Raw genomic sequence first — 20143 nt, 5'->3', positions numbered from 1 at the left:
GAGTGATTTCATCTAATTTTATTACAATGAAAGATTAGGACAAAACAATGAATACACCATGTGTCCAATTTAGATATGATGCGGATAAATGAAACCTCAAGAATACTGATTACTTATGTTTGAATTGAACCACGACTCTCTCTGATTAGAAAATCATGATGGTTCAAGATGTCAGCATGATTAAGAACTACCTATGGTAATGTGGCGCATTTTTTTTTAACTTACACTTGCGCGAAAAGATCAACAGTCTCGAAACGGAAGACACTTTTTCTAAAATCTAGTGTCATGCGGACAGTCATCTGCCATGATTGTCACATCCTGTCCTCCAGACGAAAGAGTAGAATGTGCTGTGACTTTGGCGGACGGACAGAAGGGAAGCTTGCCGCAAGCTGGTGCGCGGTCGATGCAAGGTGAGAAGAGAGGGACCCTGTACACCACGTCTGCACTGACATTACCTGGCTTACTACCTGAAGATTCTGCCTCTTGGCGCCAACGGGTGATGCCGCGCTCTTCAAGGGTTCCTGTGAAACATAGACATGGCCTGCAATAACAGTCCCGGCTCTTCCTCTGGTTGAGGTCTTGACCACAATGTACAACCCTGACTTCTTTCTGCTGCCATTTGGGGATGTTTTCATGCGTGTATTTTGAAATTAGAAAGTGGATATTCACTGAGATTTACCTAATCCTTGGGAAACCATTGGCACCCCTCTAGGTCTTTAACCTCGAAAGAAAGCTTATAAATATCCATGAATCTAAGCAAAACCGTGTTTGTGTACGTGCGCGCGTGCGTGTGTGCATCGGTCCGTACGTGCGTGTTGTATGCACATGCTGTCTGGTGGACTGAACTGTACACATCTAACCTGGGAGAAGGTTGTCCATAACACAGGCCACAAAACCTCCAACAAACATACTGGTCGACAGTAGGACAGAAATGATCTGATCAGCGATCTCACTTCCTGTAGACAGATTAAACACACACGTGCACAGGAGGTCAACAACTTCACCGCTCTTGTGTCCTTATTCTTTGGTTAATGTCCTTGCTTTAAACGAACGTATGTTATTCACATATTTGTTGGACATAGTTTCTTATCGTGTGTTAGTCTAAAACAACAATTTAGTCTATCGACACAACAATAATATCAGCAGGAGAAATATACAAGTAGTGACGGCGTAGTAGAGTGAAAAGACTCTACTCAACATTACCTGTTCAGATCCTTCTAGGATACACATTATATAGCAGGTGAATATACTTGGCAATTTGTTAACGTGGCAATCACAGCTAAGTAGTAATACAACTGTGTTTGCCTCACAACGACGACTAACCTGTGTCAATGGCGTCACTGTGTTCTCCCACCCAGCGGGGAATTGGTCAGTCCCAGGAAGATGGAGATGCCGAGAACACACAGATTACGGGATTTGTTCAAGTCACATACTGGACATTGGATAGTCCTACCGCTGTTATCATACCTGTACACACAATGGATTATCAGTGACCATGGACAAGCGCAAAAAAATTCTAATTAAAATACACACACACAAAGATACCTCCGATAGGACGCATGCGTATAAGGTCAAGAGAAATATTCAAGTACGAACGTGCGACGATTCCTAATAGGTACTCGCGCCTTACTAAGTTCATTTTCGCACACCTTTGCTTCCCCCACTTTTACTATTGAATCACATTAGCAAATCACCACAGTTCCCTGTGCTTCATCATGCAGCACGTCAGCGATTGCTGCAGTGATGCACCTCCCCACCCTGTCAGCATCCCTGCAGTACAGATGCTCACAGACCACTGCTGTCACTCACTGAACATGCAGAGGAACATGCCGCCTACGACAGGGTCCGGCAGGGCGACAAAAAAGGCTCCCACTTTTCCAACACAACCTAAAATCACCATCAGTACACCCGCCGTTTGTATCACACGGCGACTGGCCACCTGCAACAGTTCGTATCATACACAATGCTTGCACCTATGACAACCCTCATCATACAAAAGGTGTGAACCCTCGGCAATGCACGCACCTTGTAGTGCACATTTAGTAAAGTTTATTCCATTTCTCACAGTTATTGCAGCCGTACTGTGTTTTTATGTGCTCTTGTGTTCTGGATGATTGCCTGATTAAAGTTTCCTATCTAAACTACAAACTGGAATTGCACAAGTAAGCTGTAGCTGGGACCTGGACATGACACCTTCGTGATTCCGATGGCGGCGATATTTTCGCTGAAGGATGTTGTACCGTTTCCAGACCCGAAGGCGCCGGCCAGCACACAGGCTATTCCCTCCACTCCGATACCTATAATTGACAGTATGATGATAAGTGGACGTTGCTGTTTTTGTATTGAGAAACTATAAAACTACATCGTGAGCATGCACAGCTAACAACTTGGAGAGTGAAATCAGATTTTCACAATTGTCACATGGGTACGTTTGACTGTAGCTCAAACACATGCATCTCTTGTTAAAATATGTTCCCTACAATATTTACCAGGACCCTGTCAGTTGGCCTGTACCCCTTCAGTGCAGACTTGCTCTTTCACTGTGCCCTGTGCCCTTTCAGCGAAAACTGCGTGAAATGTGCAAACGCGAGCATCTGAAGGTGCCCCTCGAAGACGTCGGAAAAAAGTGAAATATTTTTAACGAATGTTTTTCGCATAATGTGTGCTCTGCTGTAAAATGCTGGTTTTAATTTCGATGTATATCCGTGTGTGTCTTTGTTGCAGACACATGATTAGGCTTTCCAGTCGGTACATTAAAGGCAGCACACACACACACATACAAACGCTTGCAACTACGGATCACTAACCGAGAAGAAGAAGTGTTGCAGTGAAAATAAAAGTATGCTGACCTGTGCTAATTGGACAGAGGGGAAAAGTAACAGGTACATAACAGCAAGATCTCACTGACCTCTGTTGATTGCATGAGGGGGAGGAGGAGGAGCGCTGGACAGGCGTGCGCATGCGTAGTAGTCGCCGACAGACTCGATCATGGAGGACAGCACTCCGGCCAGCATCCCGAACACAGCGCCAGTGCTAACAGTCGGAAGGCCCCACTGACCTAAAAATTACAATTCAGACATGCATAGCTTAGAATTTTGAGAAGGTAAAAAGAAATCTTCACCCACCCCTGCTGTAGGCAGTGCTTTTTAACTACAGAGACAATAATTTTTTCCCTAGAATTCTTCATTTTGTCCAGGAGGTAACGACTTACCTTCTGTTGATGAATACAGCCCCAGATGCAGAAATGTTGATGCAGCCTGTGGAGAGATCATATGTGCCCTTAACTTAGTGGCCTGACTGTGTCAGTGATTCCACTCACAAACACTTCCACAGTCCTAAATAATACTGGTCATCGATGTTCTTGCAGCAATAACATGATGCTAGTCACTCCGTTTTATTCGCATAGCATCACCACTGTCGTCTCCTTCAGCCCCTGCTTAACTCACCAGGGTAAGGGATTCGTATCCACAGAGCCTTCTCCAGGACAGAAGCTTTGGTGTCCGTCCGAGCGTAGTGCCCCACTTGTCCTCTTCCGGGGCAGGACGTCGGTCACTGTTAGTATGTAGCATAGCAACCAGCTGATCCCCATGGCCATCAGCACCTTTGACCACCAAGAACAGTTATACCTAGATCACAATGTCCACACGCTCACCTAGTAATCATTCCCATTCATTCACAAACGCAGTCTGTCACCTTCACACTCATTCTACTTTTCTTCAAACATTTCTTCTGAATTTCGTCAGCTACGAAGCTTGAGAGATAACTGAGCAAACTTTGCAGTAAGATTACTTGGTTATGCAAATGTTTTAACAACGATGGAAGGTTTACAGCAAGAATAGTGCCTACGTCTTAAAAATATTTTTTTAATATTTCGCTAACAAAAAAGTATGAAGAGACGACACGAGACTCACGGGAAAAAGTTCAAAGATGTGAAGGTTGATGCGCTGGGCAGTGCAGCCCTTTCCTCGGACGAAGGTGGGGCAAAAGGCAGGATAGATAAGCGATAGAGGCACTGAGAGAAGATTACGATGAGGGCCATGGTCCTGACAACCAGAATTTCAAGAAAACCTACTTCATAAGAAGCCCGAGCGAAAATTAAAAATAACAACTTGATTGCCTTCTTGTTCATCCAGCTGCAGTTTTTAGCTTGGAGGCTATTTTTTCAGTCAGTAATGTTAGTAAAGTTCATTTAAAGTGTAAAAAAGCATGACATGAAGCTATTAATGCACTGATTAAAAGAGAGGAAAGTGTTATACTCAGAACTTGACTATGAACATTATTTCTCGAGCACATTAAACTGGTGAAATGAACGTAAAATAAATAGCAATGATAATAAATTCCATGTAGTAGTGGGGTTCTATATTAGTCTTTGCATCTGTAATTAGCTTGAGATGTGATTAAAAGACAGTTCACGATATTGCAATCTGTGATGCGCGCTCTGAATGGTACATTTAAATTTATTTCTCCTTTTTTTCCTCACTCACAAGAGAGCGATCCACCACTGCTTAGATGCTTTGTCTGCCGCGACATCGAAGAGGGAGAGCCCCACGAGGGTAATAGTTGGGGTCACGACCAGTGGGCTGACCAGGCGGAGGACAAAGGTCATGATGCCGCTGAACCCTATTGCCACCTGGAACAACGAGGCCACCATGATGGCGCCCTGGATCTGCAATGTCCAGCAAAGATCATGGGTCATGGAAAGAGAAACGAACGCTGTCACACTTTATTTAATCAAGTCAAGACGAAGTGTTCATTAGCCATACATACATGCATACCTAGTAGTGTATAATGTATAAACAAGCACACAATAGCTATTCATACATGCATACACAAGCACATTCACATATGAATATCCATTATTATGCATACAAGCTTAGACAAGCACACATACTCACAAAATACTGGGTGGAGAGTCCTCGGAAAGACAGGCACTTTTCATGAGAACAGAAAAAAAAACAACGAAAAAAAAAAATCTGATCAGACTTTCTCACCTCTCTTAGTCTTGATTGCCACACTTCCTGGAAATCTTCAGGTGTAGAAGAACCTTTGGCGTGTGTCAACAACGAAAGGTAAGACAATGACGCAGCTGACAAGAACTTTACGAATTTATAACTCATAAAGACCCACCACCAAAGTTCTGACAATAATGTCAGTTGTGTAACAGATACCTAACATCATTAAGCATCATTCAAACATAAATGTATTCGGTCTTCTACACTCAGTGGTGGAACAGGTGGGACAAGATGCTGCTTCTGAGGAGTGTCACCAATAAATTCTGTGTGCAGATGAAGATGTCAATGTTCGATGGCATCTAACGGAAGTGACGTATTCGCTCAGAATAGAGGACTTCGTCTATTCTCATCGTTTTGTATGTTTTAAATCATAAACTAAAAATTACACTTTTGTCATGTGTATGGTATGTTTCTATCAAAATGTCAGTTCCGATAGAAAATTATCAATAGTTTACTTGCTCACTCACCGAGGGAAGTGTTCGGCGTTGTCATGGTGACAGTGATATTGTCACTGAGTTCAGAAATGGTGGTGTTTGATGCTGGGCATTTCCATCGTGGAAGGGACAGAATGGCAAATGTTGGCACCAGAAAACTAAACGTTGAACCCTGTAGGATGGGCAGTCTGATAAAAGGAAAAAAAAGAAAAAAAGTGTATTCTTCGTCGGCTGCTGGACACACCTGACTTACTGTGGTCACTCTTGCTAAGCATTTTGTGAGACTGTATGCGATGGAGGATAAAAAAAAAAACCTAGCTAAAAATTAAGGGGTTTCAAGTCTATCTCTTACTCGTGCTTACGATCAGTAAGGGAATATTCACACATTTTATTTTACTAGATCAGGTCAATGAGTTTAATTATTCATTCTCATGGATTGTTTCCTACTGACCGGATCCCGAAGGTGGTTTGTAAGAGGGTAGCTATACCCGATACCACGAAGATGGTACCCTCGATGTAGCTGACAGCCACCGGGTCTCCTCTCATACACAGCGGGTCCTGCAGCAGCAGCGGCACCGAGATGATGGCTCCGAAGGCTGTTAGACAGTGCTGGGGACACAGGTATGTGGTGTCAGGTGGGAGTGGCCGACAGCATTGAAAACACTACACACGTGGCTCTTATCTGTGCTAACATACTGACAGCCTGCCTTGTCCTGAAATGTCCTGGTCACACTGAATATGCCGCTATTCTGTCATAATTCTGAGGTGATATTATCAACATGATACAATATTTGTCTTTTTTAGGAGGGTTAAGAATTATTTGTGGGGGGAGGGGGTAGTGTGACCGCGAGCTTCTGGCTCATATAACTGTCGTGTTTACATTCCTGTCGGTTGGCTGATATAAAAGTGCTGATGTTTATGTTCTTGGCGGTAAATAAGTATTTCTGTTTTCTTATTTCACTGTGCTATCAAGTAGGTTTTACTCACCTGTTCAATCTGTTAGCATGTAAATTATACTGTGGTGTGTAAGACGATATAATAGTAAGGTGATACAATGACACGGAAAAATTCCACCCTCCAGGATGCAACTGTTGACATGTTTGTTTACGTCGCGCGGATCATGACTTTGCTGATACGAGTTCTTTTAAAAAAGACTTGACCCTCTCCGATCCAGTCTGTGTGTCTGTGTGTGTGTGCGCTTGTATGTGTATAAAATGTGTCATGTGTAGGTGTACGTGTACGATGTATCCCTAACACTCATACCAAGACAAAATCCTTGTACCAGTGATGGAATAAATTGTCTTAGCGATCTGTTATTATATCATGTACTCTAACATCAACATGTTGCTACCATCAACCAAAGAAAATACTTTCTCGTCTACTTCAAAGATAAGCATGAGCACTTCATAAGCACTCTTTATTCCAGAGAAGGGAGGAAGCAAGTGAAATACTTGCCTGAAACCCAAGAAAAATGCACAGGGGCCATGGCGGTGTTGTCCTCCACTGTGTAGATGACGAACGTGTCATTGCCACTGGACTTCACCAACTCCGACTGGGAGGTGAATGCCACTTCCTTGCCAGACTCGGTGTCCTCATCAGTCTTGATGGAATCCTTCGATTCCATTCCCGTAAGATCTGAATATTTAACATGAATAAGATAACATTCTTTTACTTGCCACAAGAAAAAGCAACAGGTTTTATTTACTTTTAAATTTAGAAATTATTATAATGTCGACATTCACGCTCTTTAATGTCATAATTGGTTCTGAGTGACAAATGACTAGCATGGTAAAGGAGACCTTGAAAATAAATATTGTCAGATGTTTTACTACGATACGTGTGCCTTAAACATATTTTGTTAGAAAATGTTAATGACAAGTTCAGTGTAGAACTATAAAACATGGGAGCTCACTTTGATATATTAGACCATGCTGGATGTCAAAACCTCTTCCTACCTGTTTTCTTCCTCTGCTTATCGCCGTGTGGGAAAGTTAATAAACAATAAAAAATGTCAGCAAGGCGCTTCCCTGTCAATCACTGCCTCCTCCCGTGTGTGTGTGGTGTGGGAGGAGTGTGAGAGGGAGGTGCAGCTTTGACTTCAGTGAGGTGAAGATTGTCAAGTGTGTGCACCTCGTTCTGGGGTCAAGCCAACCCCCTCGCTGACTGATGAGAGGGGGCAGAGCGGTCGTCTGGGGTCAGTAGCATGACATCCTCAGACACTCGATGCCCCACGCTAGTTGCAGTTAGTTTAAGCTCGGGTCATTTCATCACACGAGTCGTCGGTGAACATAGGAAGTATCATCCACAACCTTTGACGCCCCCACCTAGGCTCGGCTCCATGAATACTCGAGACAACTGATCAGCTGTCACCGTTTGTCGACCCTACGATCGTCAGCTGATAATGCATGTGGTGTTCATGGAACTGGCCCCAGGGCAAGGCTTATCAAGACACGTGGTCGTTTGGCAACCTTTCAGTGAGATTAGGATTGCCTAGGTGGGTGAAACTGTTTGGCTATGTTATGAAAACTTATTGGAGTCATCGTAATTCACATCGCAAACAATCCCTTTTCACATTTCTAACCTTCTATGCAAAATAATACACTAAGCTTGGAATAATGCACTTCGACTCATTTTTATCTAAATAATATTGATAAATTAATATGGTCTGCTTTCACTATTCATTGCTGTCATTGTTCTGTACTTTATTTGAACCTGGAAACCGTCATAACGCGGCTAATGCTGTATGTCCTGGAAGCCATTGTTACTGCACCCATAATAATACTGGTATGTCAGTTATTTAGTTCTTTTGTAGGTATTATCATTTTTTTCCAAAACCTCTGTTTATGTTCTACATTTTTCTTCTCATTCCGTTGTGTTTCGCTCTGGATTCCCCCTTGATTGTTTGTGGTATAAATGCTATGAAACTCACGACGACGGTAATAACGATTCAAGAACACTCGAAACTCACCTACCTGTAAACGTGCCAAGCCAGGTGTAAGTGTCGCATACCTACAGGTGAAAGTCTGTCGTAAACACTTGAGCAGGTCGCCAGATCCTGTTTCTTGAAAGATAACACAAATTATCTTTTCCCCCTTTTTCTTAACCTTAACCCTGTTTTTTAAAGCACCTCCTCAGTCAGAAAACCTGTGTTAACTATGTTAACCACCAGGACACCTACATTTCAAGTTCCCTCGTTCACTGAATTAAACTGGTGGACAGCCACACGGCAGCTGTCTGGGTCATCGCACTCGCTGACCTAAATATGAAAGTTGTTTGTCTTCGCACCTCGCCAGCCGCTATCACAGGCATCCACTTCATTTGTGATTCGTTAGCAGAATAAAGATAATGGATAAGTAACACTTCCTAGGTAGTGAGTAATCAGTAAGTGTGCATCATTAAGAAATTAAAAATTTTCAGAAAAACGGATTTTATTTGGAGTGCAAGAAGACATATATACTGACAAATGTTAAGCTTAATAATCCTGCTACCAAAACAGTATACTTATGTATGCTAATAGAAAAACAAGATTTTTAATGTTCATATTTTTTATAGATTGTGAGGTATATATATAACTTACAAAGGTATCATAGCGGGATAAGCAATAATTTAGACCTTTGTGAGCTATTGTGAAAGCCATACACTGAACTATTAGTACAAGCACAAGTATTAGAAGCTGGGATGTCCTCACTAATTCTGTCTCCTATTCAGAACAAGGAAAAACTTGCTTGTAAATGCATGAATATTTTGCCAGTAACATTTCTTTGGTCGTAAAAAACATTTCCGGAATAAACACTTTACGTGGGTAAAATAAAAATGCAACAAAAAAAACTGTGATGAATACTGATGATACATAATTTATTAATTTGATTCTGTGCACTATGCATGTCCTTTTAAACGGTTATAATTCATGAATAATTCCTGTACTAGAAAAAAAATTTGAAAAAAGAGGGGAGACGTGAAAAGAAACTGGATTCTGATTTACTCTTCTTTAGCTTCTTTCTGTGTCACACTAAAAGTTCAAGGGTTATGACCTTTTCCTATGTGAGCCAGCTTATACAAATAGTTCAGACTGCTGCACACATACAACACGACGAGTGTATCTTAAGCCGGATTCACTAATTGAGCTCGCATCGAAATGTGCTTGAGCGGTCCGGTGGCGCAACGGTTAGCGCCTGTCACCAATACAGTGAAGGTTGGCTGCCCTGAGTTCATTTCTCGTCTCGGGCATGCTGTTCTTTCTCTGTACGTGGCATCTGTTTACAGGGCTGGCTGCTTGCCGTAATATAGCCTTAGTTGCTGACACGGCGTAAAACACCAATTCCTCGCCCATCCAAATGTGCTTTACAAATTCTATTTCTTGTTTACCGGATGCCTGGTAGTGTAATGGCTAAATCACTCGCTTGTCGTCTCTGCAGAGAGAGACCCTGGGTTCAGATCTTGTCTAGGGACATTCGGTATACAACACCTGTTCGCCGAGCTGGTCGCCAGGGTTTTTTTTCTGGGAACTCCAGTCTCCTCCCACAAATCGCTACAAGGTGGAAGCACTTTCCCGCGAAAGCAACAAACGAACCTTCGATTATTTACTAGACATTGTCGGACCGTGTGAGAAGGGCATAACTTCAAAGGTACGAGACTGCCCCACATTTTTGACCTGCCGCCATTTTTTTGCATCAACCGAGAAGGGAAGCGGTCGACATAGACGTCTCATTCTTTTCGCATTACAATTTATAATCCTGTGAAGTGTTGCATTATATTAGTTGACTGTGAGTTGTGTCCCTTCTCTGCATAAAGATGGCCGCCCACTTACGCCTCAGAGTCTGGTTGTGTTACCACAGACATACCGAAGTCTGAGTGTGTTACCTTGAATGGCAGTGTACAAACCAACAACGAAGCATACAGGACCTCTGACTATCGCCTAAAATAGACAAGAGTGGCTGGTCTGTCAACTGCCGCATCTGCCCGTGTCCTCCCTCCAGCGACAGGTGTGGGTCAAAGGGCAACTTATTGCACCTCTGGGTAAACTAGTTTTAGACAACATTCGGCAGTTACGATGGACAGCTTGCATTTCAGATCAGGTGAGTATATTAAATGAGTTTTTTAGTAGTAATAATAATTAAGCATTAATCCATCATCATCCTCCCTCCTAAGTTGTTATCGATCATCATCATCTCAGCAGTCAAAATGTTTTTTCTGCTAACTGTTGGACTGCCTCATGGGTCAGACCATTTTAAGTCACTATGACAGAAACATTAACTAAAGTTTGTTGTAAACTGTCCCTTGCGTGAATTAATGTGGCACACGTGATCAGCCAGTACAACTCTTCCTTTGCACGTCCGTTACGAGGACACCTTTAGTTTTTAAAGTCATTGATAATTTGATCATCATCGTCATCTACCCATCCCTCGATGTCCGTTTGCTATAATGTACTATCTCACCTGAATCAGTCGACCATCCAGTCTATGTAAGATGTAAACAACACCTTCTGTTAGATCTTTTTATTCGTTGTAAGATAAAAATGTTACAAGGTAGATAGAACTAGAAGAATCTATTAGCAGGGTTCGCAATGCAAATAATGTCAAGGCTCGACTTTTCTAACTTTCACATATCTCCTTAGCTTGAAAGCTAGATATTCTGTATCTTGCAACGCAACTCCAAGTACATTTGAGGGTGAAAATAGATTACATATATAATTATAATATGTACTTCAGTGCATCTATTTCACTACAAACATTTTTTTCAACATGACGATGATGATGATGATCCTCAGGAAATTCCAAGCTCAGTGGCTTAGTAGATGGGTTATAGGAACAAATAATATCATTAAAATCCCAATAGGATAAAGCATGCAGGATAACGAGAACACGAAAAATACAAGTCACAGAGACATTGACAAAAGAAATGTGTCTTCAAATCTGTCGTGACCTTTGGGAACGAAGACACGGAAGGAATGGGGGATGTCGGTGTTTTACTCCGAGCCAGCAATTAAGGCTATATCGTAGAAAAGAAGTAAACCCTGTAACCAGGTGCCACATGCAAAGACAAAAAAAAAGTGCCCGAGAGGAGATTGGAACCCAGGACAGCCAGTCCTCATTGTACACCTCACCCCCACCAGCATAGACGGATGAAGTGAGAATGATGCGGACTTCTAAATGTCGGAGCCCACAAGAGAACACAAGAGGTTCAAATGTTTTAAACTTTAGATGAGAGCACAGACAGTCGAGTATGTAATGTATTCAGAAAAAAAAACAAACACAGGTTTATAGGGCTGCAGCATCGGAAAGACGAGTAAGAGCAAGATCAAACTGACATTCTTTAAAAGTAAGTTTGGATTTTTTTTTTTTGAGAAATTCGTCGACTGTTCCCTCACACTTGTGCGTCGTGGTCTGCGCTGCCGGGTGAAGATGTGGTGGCGGAGGCGGGGGGACAGAAGGGCAGTTTACCCCAAAACGGAAAGCGGTCAATCAAGGAAGAGAAGAAAGGAACCCGATACAGTTCACTGCTGCTCACTCTGGAGGCTCTCTGTGTCGGGCACGTGGTCTCCTGACGCCAGAGAGTGATGCCACGGTCCTTGGGGGTGCCTGCCAAGGTAAATATATATTTTAAAACAGCCAATATGTATCGTTCCTCTGGTCTTCTTTTTAAATATTTTTTGTGGATACTTGTAAAAAAAAAGGGACAGCTAAGAGTCGTAAGGCATCTGGAACTGGATGCCCAAACTCAGAATTTGCAAGCAAGTATACACCTCAATAGCTTATCTTATTATTCTTTGTGATCATCGGCGCGCACTCCCACACACGCATACTCTGCGCACGCCCGCTGACAGAAAGGCTGTACAGATGTACAATGACTACAGTTTGTTGCACTCTACCTCAGTCCTCCCCTAAAGCAGCTTCTTACCAGGTAGGAGGTTGTCAAGAACGAAACCAATAAAGCCTCCAACAAACATGTTTGTAGACAAGAGCACCGAAACGATCTGGTTGCCGACTTCGCTGCCTGTGAAAAAATAACAACACAAATAAACTGATGGATCATGGAAGAGATGTCGCTGCTAACAAAAACATTTACACATTATAACTCTTATCCCTTCCCCCTTGACATTTGTTAGTAAAACTTTTAAGTTCTTCTGTGTGTCTTTCTGTCTTCCAGTATCTCTCAATACTATCTTCATCCCACTGCAACGCTTTTTCTATCTCGTCTTGTGTCAATTTAACTACTACACATCGTCTTTCACAGTGTTCTCACCTGTAGTGATGTGCTCGGTGTTGGCGGAAACCCATTTTGGAATCCACAGCCCCAGGAAGAGCGACAGGCCTAGAACGCAAAGGTTTCTGGTCTTCCTCATGTTGACATACTGAATGTTGGACAGACCCACCGAGGTGATCATACCTGCAGACATGTCACACCTGAGGTTAGTGGACACAGAGACAGCAACGAAAACTAGGCAACACTTCACACATGCCAGAAAGAACATCAACAAAGAGACACACAAATATGAATGATACACACACGCTCTCTTCTCTCTCTCTCGCCGTGTTCTATACACAAACATCTCTCAGTTTCATCTGCATGCACGCGATATGCAGGTCATCACAAAACCTATATATCATTACATCTCATTCAAAAATCACCTTTCATTCTTGACATACATTCATGTAGTCTACAGGTAAAGGTGAAACATGTTATTTTAAAGAAGTAAACATGAATGCCATCTAGTAACAGTGATTTAAGCAATGGCTGTGTGATGTCAGTGTTACAACATGCAAAGCTGCAGTGCTGCCATCTAGCAAGCAATGCTGGAACCAAGCAAACCTTTTGCATGGTGGGAATAAGCAGCCTCAAATACAAACGATGACAAGGAAGGCGAATACCTGTTTCTAGTTGGTTTTCTACTGAACAAAAGACTCTGCACTCAGTTCGATGCTAATAATATTCTAAAGCAAACTTTGACCTTTTTTGTAGAGTCTACTGACCAGAAAATTCTTCATGATCAAAATATAAAAAACTAGTATAAAATATGAGCAATACTAGAGTTCAAGAAACAACCAGGGAACAGGGGAGTAGAAAATAAAACAAGACTGCTAAAGGCAGGAAGGAGAGAGAGCATAACAGAGCATGCCATAAGTACAGTTTCGTGGAGTATTGTTTGTTTGTTTTGATTAAGCATGCAAGGGATCCTCATACCTACTTTCAGATTATGTTCTTTTCTTTCAATGTGCACTAGAACTTCTTCGCCAATGCGAAATCCTGTTCTTGTTACTGAACATGCTGGGCACCATCTTGGCAGCTCCATATCATATGTCACCCAACATGCAGATTGCCAAATTATTTGCTGCATGATCAAGTGTTTTTCCTGTCATCCAACATGCAGAGGACCATCTATCGAAACATGCAAAGACTCATGCCGGCAACAGCAAGATTACAGAGGAAGTCACTAAACGGTCAGACAACAAGACTGTTCACTGAGAGTTTTGTTGTTCACTCACTGAACATGCAGAGGAACATGCCCCCCACTACAGGATCTGGCAAGGAGACAAAGAAGGCGCCGACTTTTCCCGTGCAGCCCATGATGATCAGTAGTAGACCCGCAGTTTGTATCACACGACGACTCGCCACCTGCAACAATCAGTATTCGTTAAGAACAAGCGCAAGCATCCAGATCACGTGGTCATAGAGGTCACTGACCTTTAGATCGCAGTACTTGTCGGCGTCTGCTACTAATTCAGTTCATTTTAGCAGATTGTATTTCAAGTCGCATAACGATTAAATCCCCATGGCGTGAGAGAGAGAGAGAGGGGGGGGGAAACTTGATAGAAAAAATATCATATTGATCTTTGGTGTCGAAATATTCATTTGCAGGTTATTATTTTTACTGGACACACCTGGCCGTGGCAATACCTTTGTGATTCCAATGGCGGCAATATTTTCGCTGAACGATGTTGTGCCGTTTGCAGAGCCAAAGGCGCCGGCCAGCACACAGGCTATTCCCTCCACACCGAGACCTGTCACACAGCTCTCAAATACAGTCTCTTGTGGCACTCGGACAGAGCCACCTGCTAAATACTCCTCACTTCTTTCCAGTTCTTGACTAAATTTAGAAAGGTGTGTGTTGTGTGTGTGTGATTGCGAGATATCTTTAATGGAGTCTTCTGAGCGAAGACCGTTATTGCGACGACGATGATGATATGATGATTGATGGATGATGATGGATGAGGAGGAGGAAGAGGAGGAGGATGCAAAAGAGATGCTGACGCTTCACAGGCTTAAGTATGATGGAGGTAAGAGGTAAAGGAGGCACAAACTGATTCTGATTTCTGTAGAGGGGTCAGGGTAGGAGCAAACAGATCGAGTCAAACTAAAGGTCGCCACTGACCTCTGTTGATGGCGTGAGGGGGAGGGGGAGGAGCGTTGGAGAGACGTGCGCATGCGTAGTAGTCACCGACAGACTCGATCATGGAGGACAGCACTCCGGCCAGCATCCCGAATACAGCGCCAGTGCTAACAGTCGGAAGGCCCCACTGACCTGTCATCATCATCATCATCATCTGTTTTCAGAAGACTCGACAGACGTATCATCTACATTATTATCATCTTTGCTATTTTGCCATGGCTTGCCATTAAATGCATGTATATAAGGTAAGACTTTATTTGTCCCAGAGGGCAATTCTGTTGCAGCTCGATTAAAATTAAAATGTTATGATTAAAATGTTCAGCTTAACCATACTGACCTTGCCATGCTTCTCACAATAGTCCCCTTAAGAGACTACAACTCACAAGGTCGTTTCCTTTTGATTCGTTCCAGTTCCCATAATTTTCAGAGGAGCGTTTTACATTTGGAAAAGAGCACATTCTTAATTGTGTCGTAAAACACCAATCCTTCCTAGTCTAAGCCAGGTTTAACAGGAACAAAGCTCCATGCATTCAACTAGGAAGACCCGGTTCAAACTTACTATAAGTACCCTTCATCTGCCAATATATATTGCAGCTATTTGATTGGCTGAACTCTCGGGTAAAACAAAGAGACCTTTATACTGCCCTGTACCCAGTGTCCTGTGTTCACAGTTAAGTTGATATGTTCCAGGGCTTGAGACACCTCAGCACTGAACGCCCGTGTTTACTGACCTGGATAGGGAACTCGGATCCACTGGGCCTCTATAAGGACAGAGGCCTTGGCATCAGTCCGGGCATCGTGCCCCCATCTGTTCTCCTCGCGAGGCAGGGCATCCGTGATAGTCAGGACCCAGCACAGCAGCCAGGTGACTCCCATTCCCAGCAACACCTTTGTCATTCATCAGCGGAAAGGAACGGTTAGTATAAGGTTATTCTTGTACTTTAAGCAATAGACTTTCTTTACCTTCCATTTCTACGCTTCAACAGTACTGCAACATTAAAATAAAACCAACAAACTAGAAAATCACGCAAGATAATGTTGTATTCCAAACTTAGACATTCAACAAAAATCGAAGTCATTTGTGAAAGTCTGTCTACAGATTGCAGACATTCATTTTGCTCAATTCAAAGGAGTTTCTGAGAAAATTTTGAAAGTAGTCAAATCATTGCAGGATTAATGATATTGTACCTAATACACAGAAACAGTTTAACTCGTTATCTCGCCACCATTCGTCAATGCAAAGTTTGGCGAGAGGCGAGGAAGCGACATAAAGAAGGTTTCTGCTCCACCTTGTTATGTAACTTTATATGAAATCCGTTCTTGGCCAGGTTGTGTGATACACGTCTAGCCAATGAAATGGAAAATATTCATCTACCAGGTACACCTGGATCAGACGATCAAACATGGACCACACCTCTACAGTGACTGTAATAATGTCTGTAGCAATGGCGTCACTAACTGCTGTGGTCACACAGCGAATTGGAGTAGCCCTCTTCTATAATTACATGGGTGAACTAGCGGGTAGGAGACCTACTGGAAACAGTCCGAAGATGCGGATGTTGATCCGTTTGCCCTGCAACCCTTTCCACGGGAGTATCTTGGCCACAAGGCAGGAATGGAGATCCGATGGAGACTCTGAGAGAAAAGCACGATTAGGACCAGAGTCCTAATGCGCCTAAACAAAAATAAAATTAATTGTAACCTTCTTGATTTTAGTTATTTACTTTCTTATATGTCTGTCTGTCTTTTGTTTATAATTCCTCTAAAGCTGAGATACCAATTTTTTTACGTAATCAGTTTGCCTCAATGTTTACCTCTTTTCCATCTCATCTCCCTACCCCATTTCATGTTTTTCCTGCTTTGTTCTTCTATCATTTCATCAAAGCACTCATAGTCAAAAAGATCGACATCATGCTCACAAGAGGGCAATCCACCATTGCTTGGACGACTTCCCCACCGCAGCTTCGAAAAGGGGGAGCCCCACTAGGGTGATGGTGGGGATCACGACCAGGGGACTGATCAGCCGCAGGAAAATAGTCATGATGCCGCTGAAGCCCAGCACAACCTGGAACAACGAGGCCACCATGACGGCGCCCTGGATCTGCGGCAGAAGGAGATGGAGGCATGAATGAATGAAGCGCGTGCGGAGACTGCTGTGGGAATGCAAATGAGGGTCGATGTGAAGAGACGATAACTCACACACAGACAAATACATACACACAGACAGAAAGAATACAATATTCACAGTATGCATACATCTAGCCATGCGCATACTCAAAATGTCTATTTGATGAAAAACTCAGCATTTCCTACCTCTCTCACCCTTTTCTGCCACACTTCACTGGGGTCTTCTGGCAAAGTAGACGTCCCGTTTGTACCATCTGGATAATTGTAACATGTTCATAGTATTTATTTGTTCTACTTAGTAAGCTTTATCACACAACTGACCTTTTTTGAACAATGTAAAGAATTTACTAGGTACTGTACTATACGTAAACGCATTGAAAGTATCTGTTGAGAAGGGAACTAAACTAAATGTTTATAAAATAAAGCCACCTCGAAACTAAGGTTGGGCGTGAAGAAGCGTGGACTCCACTAATCACACCATCTTGACATATAGCCTACATTTGCAAATCTGTCTTTCGTCCAATGCCTGTTTAGGGATTTAGTTCCATGTTGCTACGATTCTGGAGAAGGTATGAGTAACAATAATAATAGTAATATTTTTTAACAGAAGCAATTGGTATCTGCGATCGCCCGCTCACCCAAGGATATCTCCGATTTGGTTGAAATCAGTTCCGAACGCGCTCTGTCTGTCGTGAACTGTAGATGGACATTTCCATTGTGGCAGGTCGAGGATAGACAGTGCTGGCGCCACAAAACCAAAGGTAGAGCCCTGAAGAATAGGTAGTCTGTACAAAAGGCAAAAAATTGATAATTTGGTTAATTTCGCTAGCGAGTTCTTCTATCTGGTGGTGGTGGGGGGAGGGACGATAAACGAGAGGAAACAGGAACATACAGAAAAATCACCCGATATGAACATGTGTTACATACAGAAAGTGTGTCCCTATGACCTATGAATTTATTATCTTATAGTTCGCACTGGAGAGGTAATAGGCAATCGTTTACTACCCATCCCTCTGTCCAATAGCAAAATAACAAGCTACGACACGCATTCTAACCCTCTTACTCCTGACCTCCGACCTTTCCTGATAAGCGGTTGTTGTGCTACTTGTCCGCAAGTTGAAACTTCCAAGAAGATAACAAAATCTTGAAATTGCAAGTGTCGAGAATTATGCCTCTAAAGCAGGTTAACGGACACAACTGATTTTTTTCTTTGAGTAGGCTCAACGAGGTTTGCACATACATCAATCTTTCAGCAAATGATCTTAACTGTGATGATCCCAAAAGTGGCACAAACCTAATGCCGAATGTAGACTGCAGTAAGGTAGCGATGCCTCCAACCATGAAGATGGTGCACTGAATCTGGCTGACCCCCACAGGGTCAGCGCTCATGCACAAAGGCTTTTGAAGGATTAGTGCCACAGACACCATGGCGCCGAACGAAGTTAGACAATGCTGTGGACAAAGACGACTGAATTTTAAAAAGTTTGATTCTGTGCAAGCACGTAAAACAGAAACTAGTTTACTATTAAACTAGCGGGTTGTTTTTTTTAAGACATCCGTGTCAAATAAGTGTTACATAGCAGACTATGAAGTTCGATTTCTTCTTGTAAAATTATTTTAAAATTCAGACCTGATTACTGTTGACGACATTAGAAAAAGAGGATACTAAACAACAACAGGAAGCAACCTCACTTGCCTGAAATCCTAGAAGTACACACAACACCCAGCTTGGTGCTTCTTCTACGGTGTAAAGAACTCCAGAATCATCATCATCTGCTTCTACCATAGGGTCTTGCTCAGTTGCGTGAGGTGCTTCTTGGGATTCTTGGTCTGTGTCTGGCACAGGTGGCATTCTTGCGGACAATTTGTTGACAAGTCGCCTGTACCTCGGAAGGATTAAAAGGAAGTGTTGATAAACGATTCGACAACAGCAAAAAAATAATTCTGTTTATGACCGATACCCACAATACAGCAAAGATACGGTTGAAAACTATCGACAGAACGAGTAGGTCCTCCTCGGCCCTTTTTAAGGAATGATTCTTCAGATTCAACGTTGAGCAAGCTCCTGTTCGTCAGGCAGCTGTTCACAAACCAATACAAAACATTTCTCTCACTGACATAATGATAAGAATAATATAGCTGCTTTATGTCATCCCCGAACAGAGATCAGATTTGTGACCTCGATGTGATGCATAAATGCTCTTACATTCTCGGAGCTACAACCAATGAGAAGACTGAAAACAAATGTTAATTGTCGTAATATCCTAAAATGATATCACTCTTTTGACCTCCTCCAGTGCACGGTGAAAATATTTGAGTCTTATCTCAGGATCGGAATGAGGCTGCTCAGGTTTCAGAAGTTATTACTGTGTAGTGCAGCTGTTCTTATTTTTACAAAGGAAAAATGTTTTTCATAACTAGAAGGGTGCAATGTTTTTAATGCAAGCTCAGTACAAGTTTTTTTGCCGGAACCACATGGCCCCAACTGAAAGGGGCTTCCCAGAACTGGGATCCGCGGGAGAGGTGTTTTAGTGGCCTTCTGTTCCTCGAGGAGTAATAAGGAATAAATTTAGATAAAACTAAACACGTGTAGCAGCGTCGTCACCGCACTTTCTTAAAGTGGCGGAGGACACGATGACCTGGTTCTCGTCATCAGCGCGATTCCACACTACACCCTTGTACACACACACCATTGCGATGTCTGAAAATAGACCGAGCATGCAAGAGCAATGCATTCGGGTCGGTGTATCTTGCTGAGGACATTTCTCGCATGTAGACAATCTGGCATTTGTCCAAGTTTTTCAGGTTTCTTCAAGAATTTTTTAAAAACCTGTTTCCTCCTTCGTATAACCTAACAGTTAGTGCACCATAGACTAACATTGGCAGAAACAAATAACTTCTGCTAGACAAAACTAGTTGTGATTAAAACTTTTTTTTTAATTTCAAATGGCATCAACGCATTGCTTAAATGCTTCGAAGGGGATAGGGCTGGGGAGCTGAGCTTTATGGGATACCTCGCAAAATCAGCCAGAATAGCTTTTTTTTAAAGCATAGCTTGCAACGACCTTACCCTTTCGGGAAACCTACGCTGACGCACACATCCCTATTATGAAGCACATAATAGCAGAAAATTACCGTTGAAAGTTACAGCGGGGTGCATTTTTTGCAATTATTGGGTCAGA

At 42.6% G+C, this 20143-nt stretch overlaps 1 protein-coding gene across 1 annotated transcript; it reads right to left on the bottom strand.

The window, feature by feature from the left end:
- Positions 1–2: 2 nt before the first annotated feature.
- On the bottom strand, positions 3–18410 carry LOC112564042 (solute carrier family 23 member 1-like). The gene is given in 30 exon segments (XM_025238608.1): positions 3–521; positions 861–956; positions 1324–1366; positions 1368–1429; positions 1432–1467; positions 1810–1939; positions 2194–2297; positions 2909–3058; positions 3447–3520; positions 3522–3601; positions 3912–4006; positions 4009–4043; positions 4485–4666; positions 4992–5044; positions 5480–5634; positions 5898–6055; positions 6902–6940; positions 6942–7081; positions 11812–12024; positions 12344–12439; positions 12689–12832; positions 13930–14059; positions 14342–14445; positions 14817–14966; positions 15566–15722; positions 16369–16500; positions 16754–16935; positions 17148–17215; positions 17600–17746; positions 18256–18410. Coding segments are annotated over 27 exon segments (3027 nt in total). The 5' UTR covers positions 16772–16935; positions 17148–17215; positions 17600–17746; positions 18256–18410; the 3' UTR covers positions 3–270.
- Between the last annotated feature and the right edge of the window lie 1733 nt (positions 18411–20143).

Source organism: Pomacea canaliculata, linkage group LG5, assembly GCF_003073045.1.
Source record: "Pomacea canaliculata isolate SZHN2017 linkage group LG5, ASM307304v1, whole genome shotgun sequence".
Classification (NCBI taxonomy): Eukaryota; Metazoa; Mollusca; class Gastropoda; order Architaenioglossa; family Ampullariidae; genus Pomacea; species Pomacea canaliculata.
This window is presented reverse-complemented; position numbering and strand designations above follow the sequence as displayed.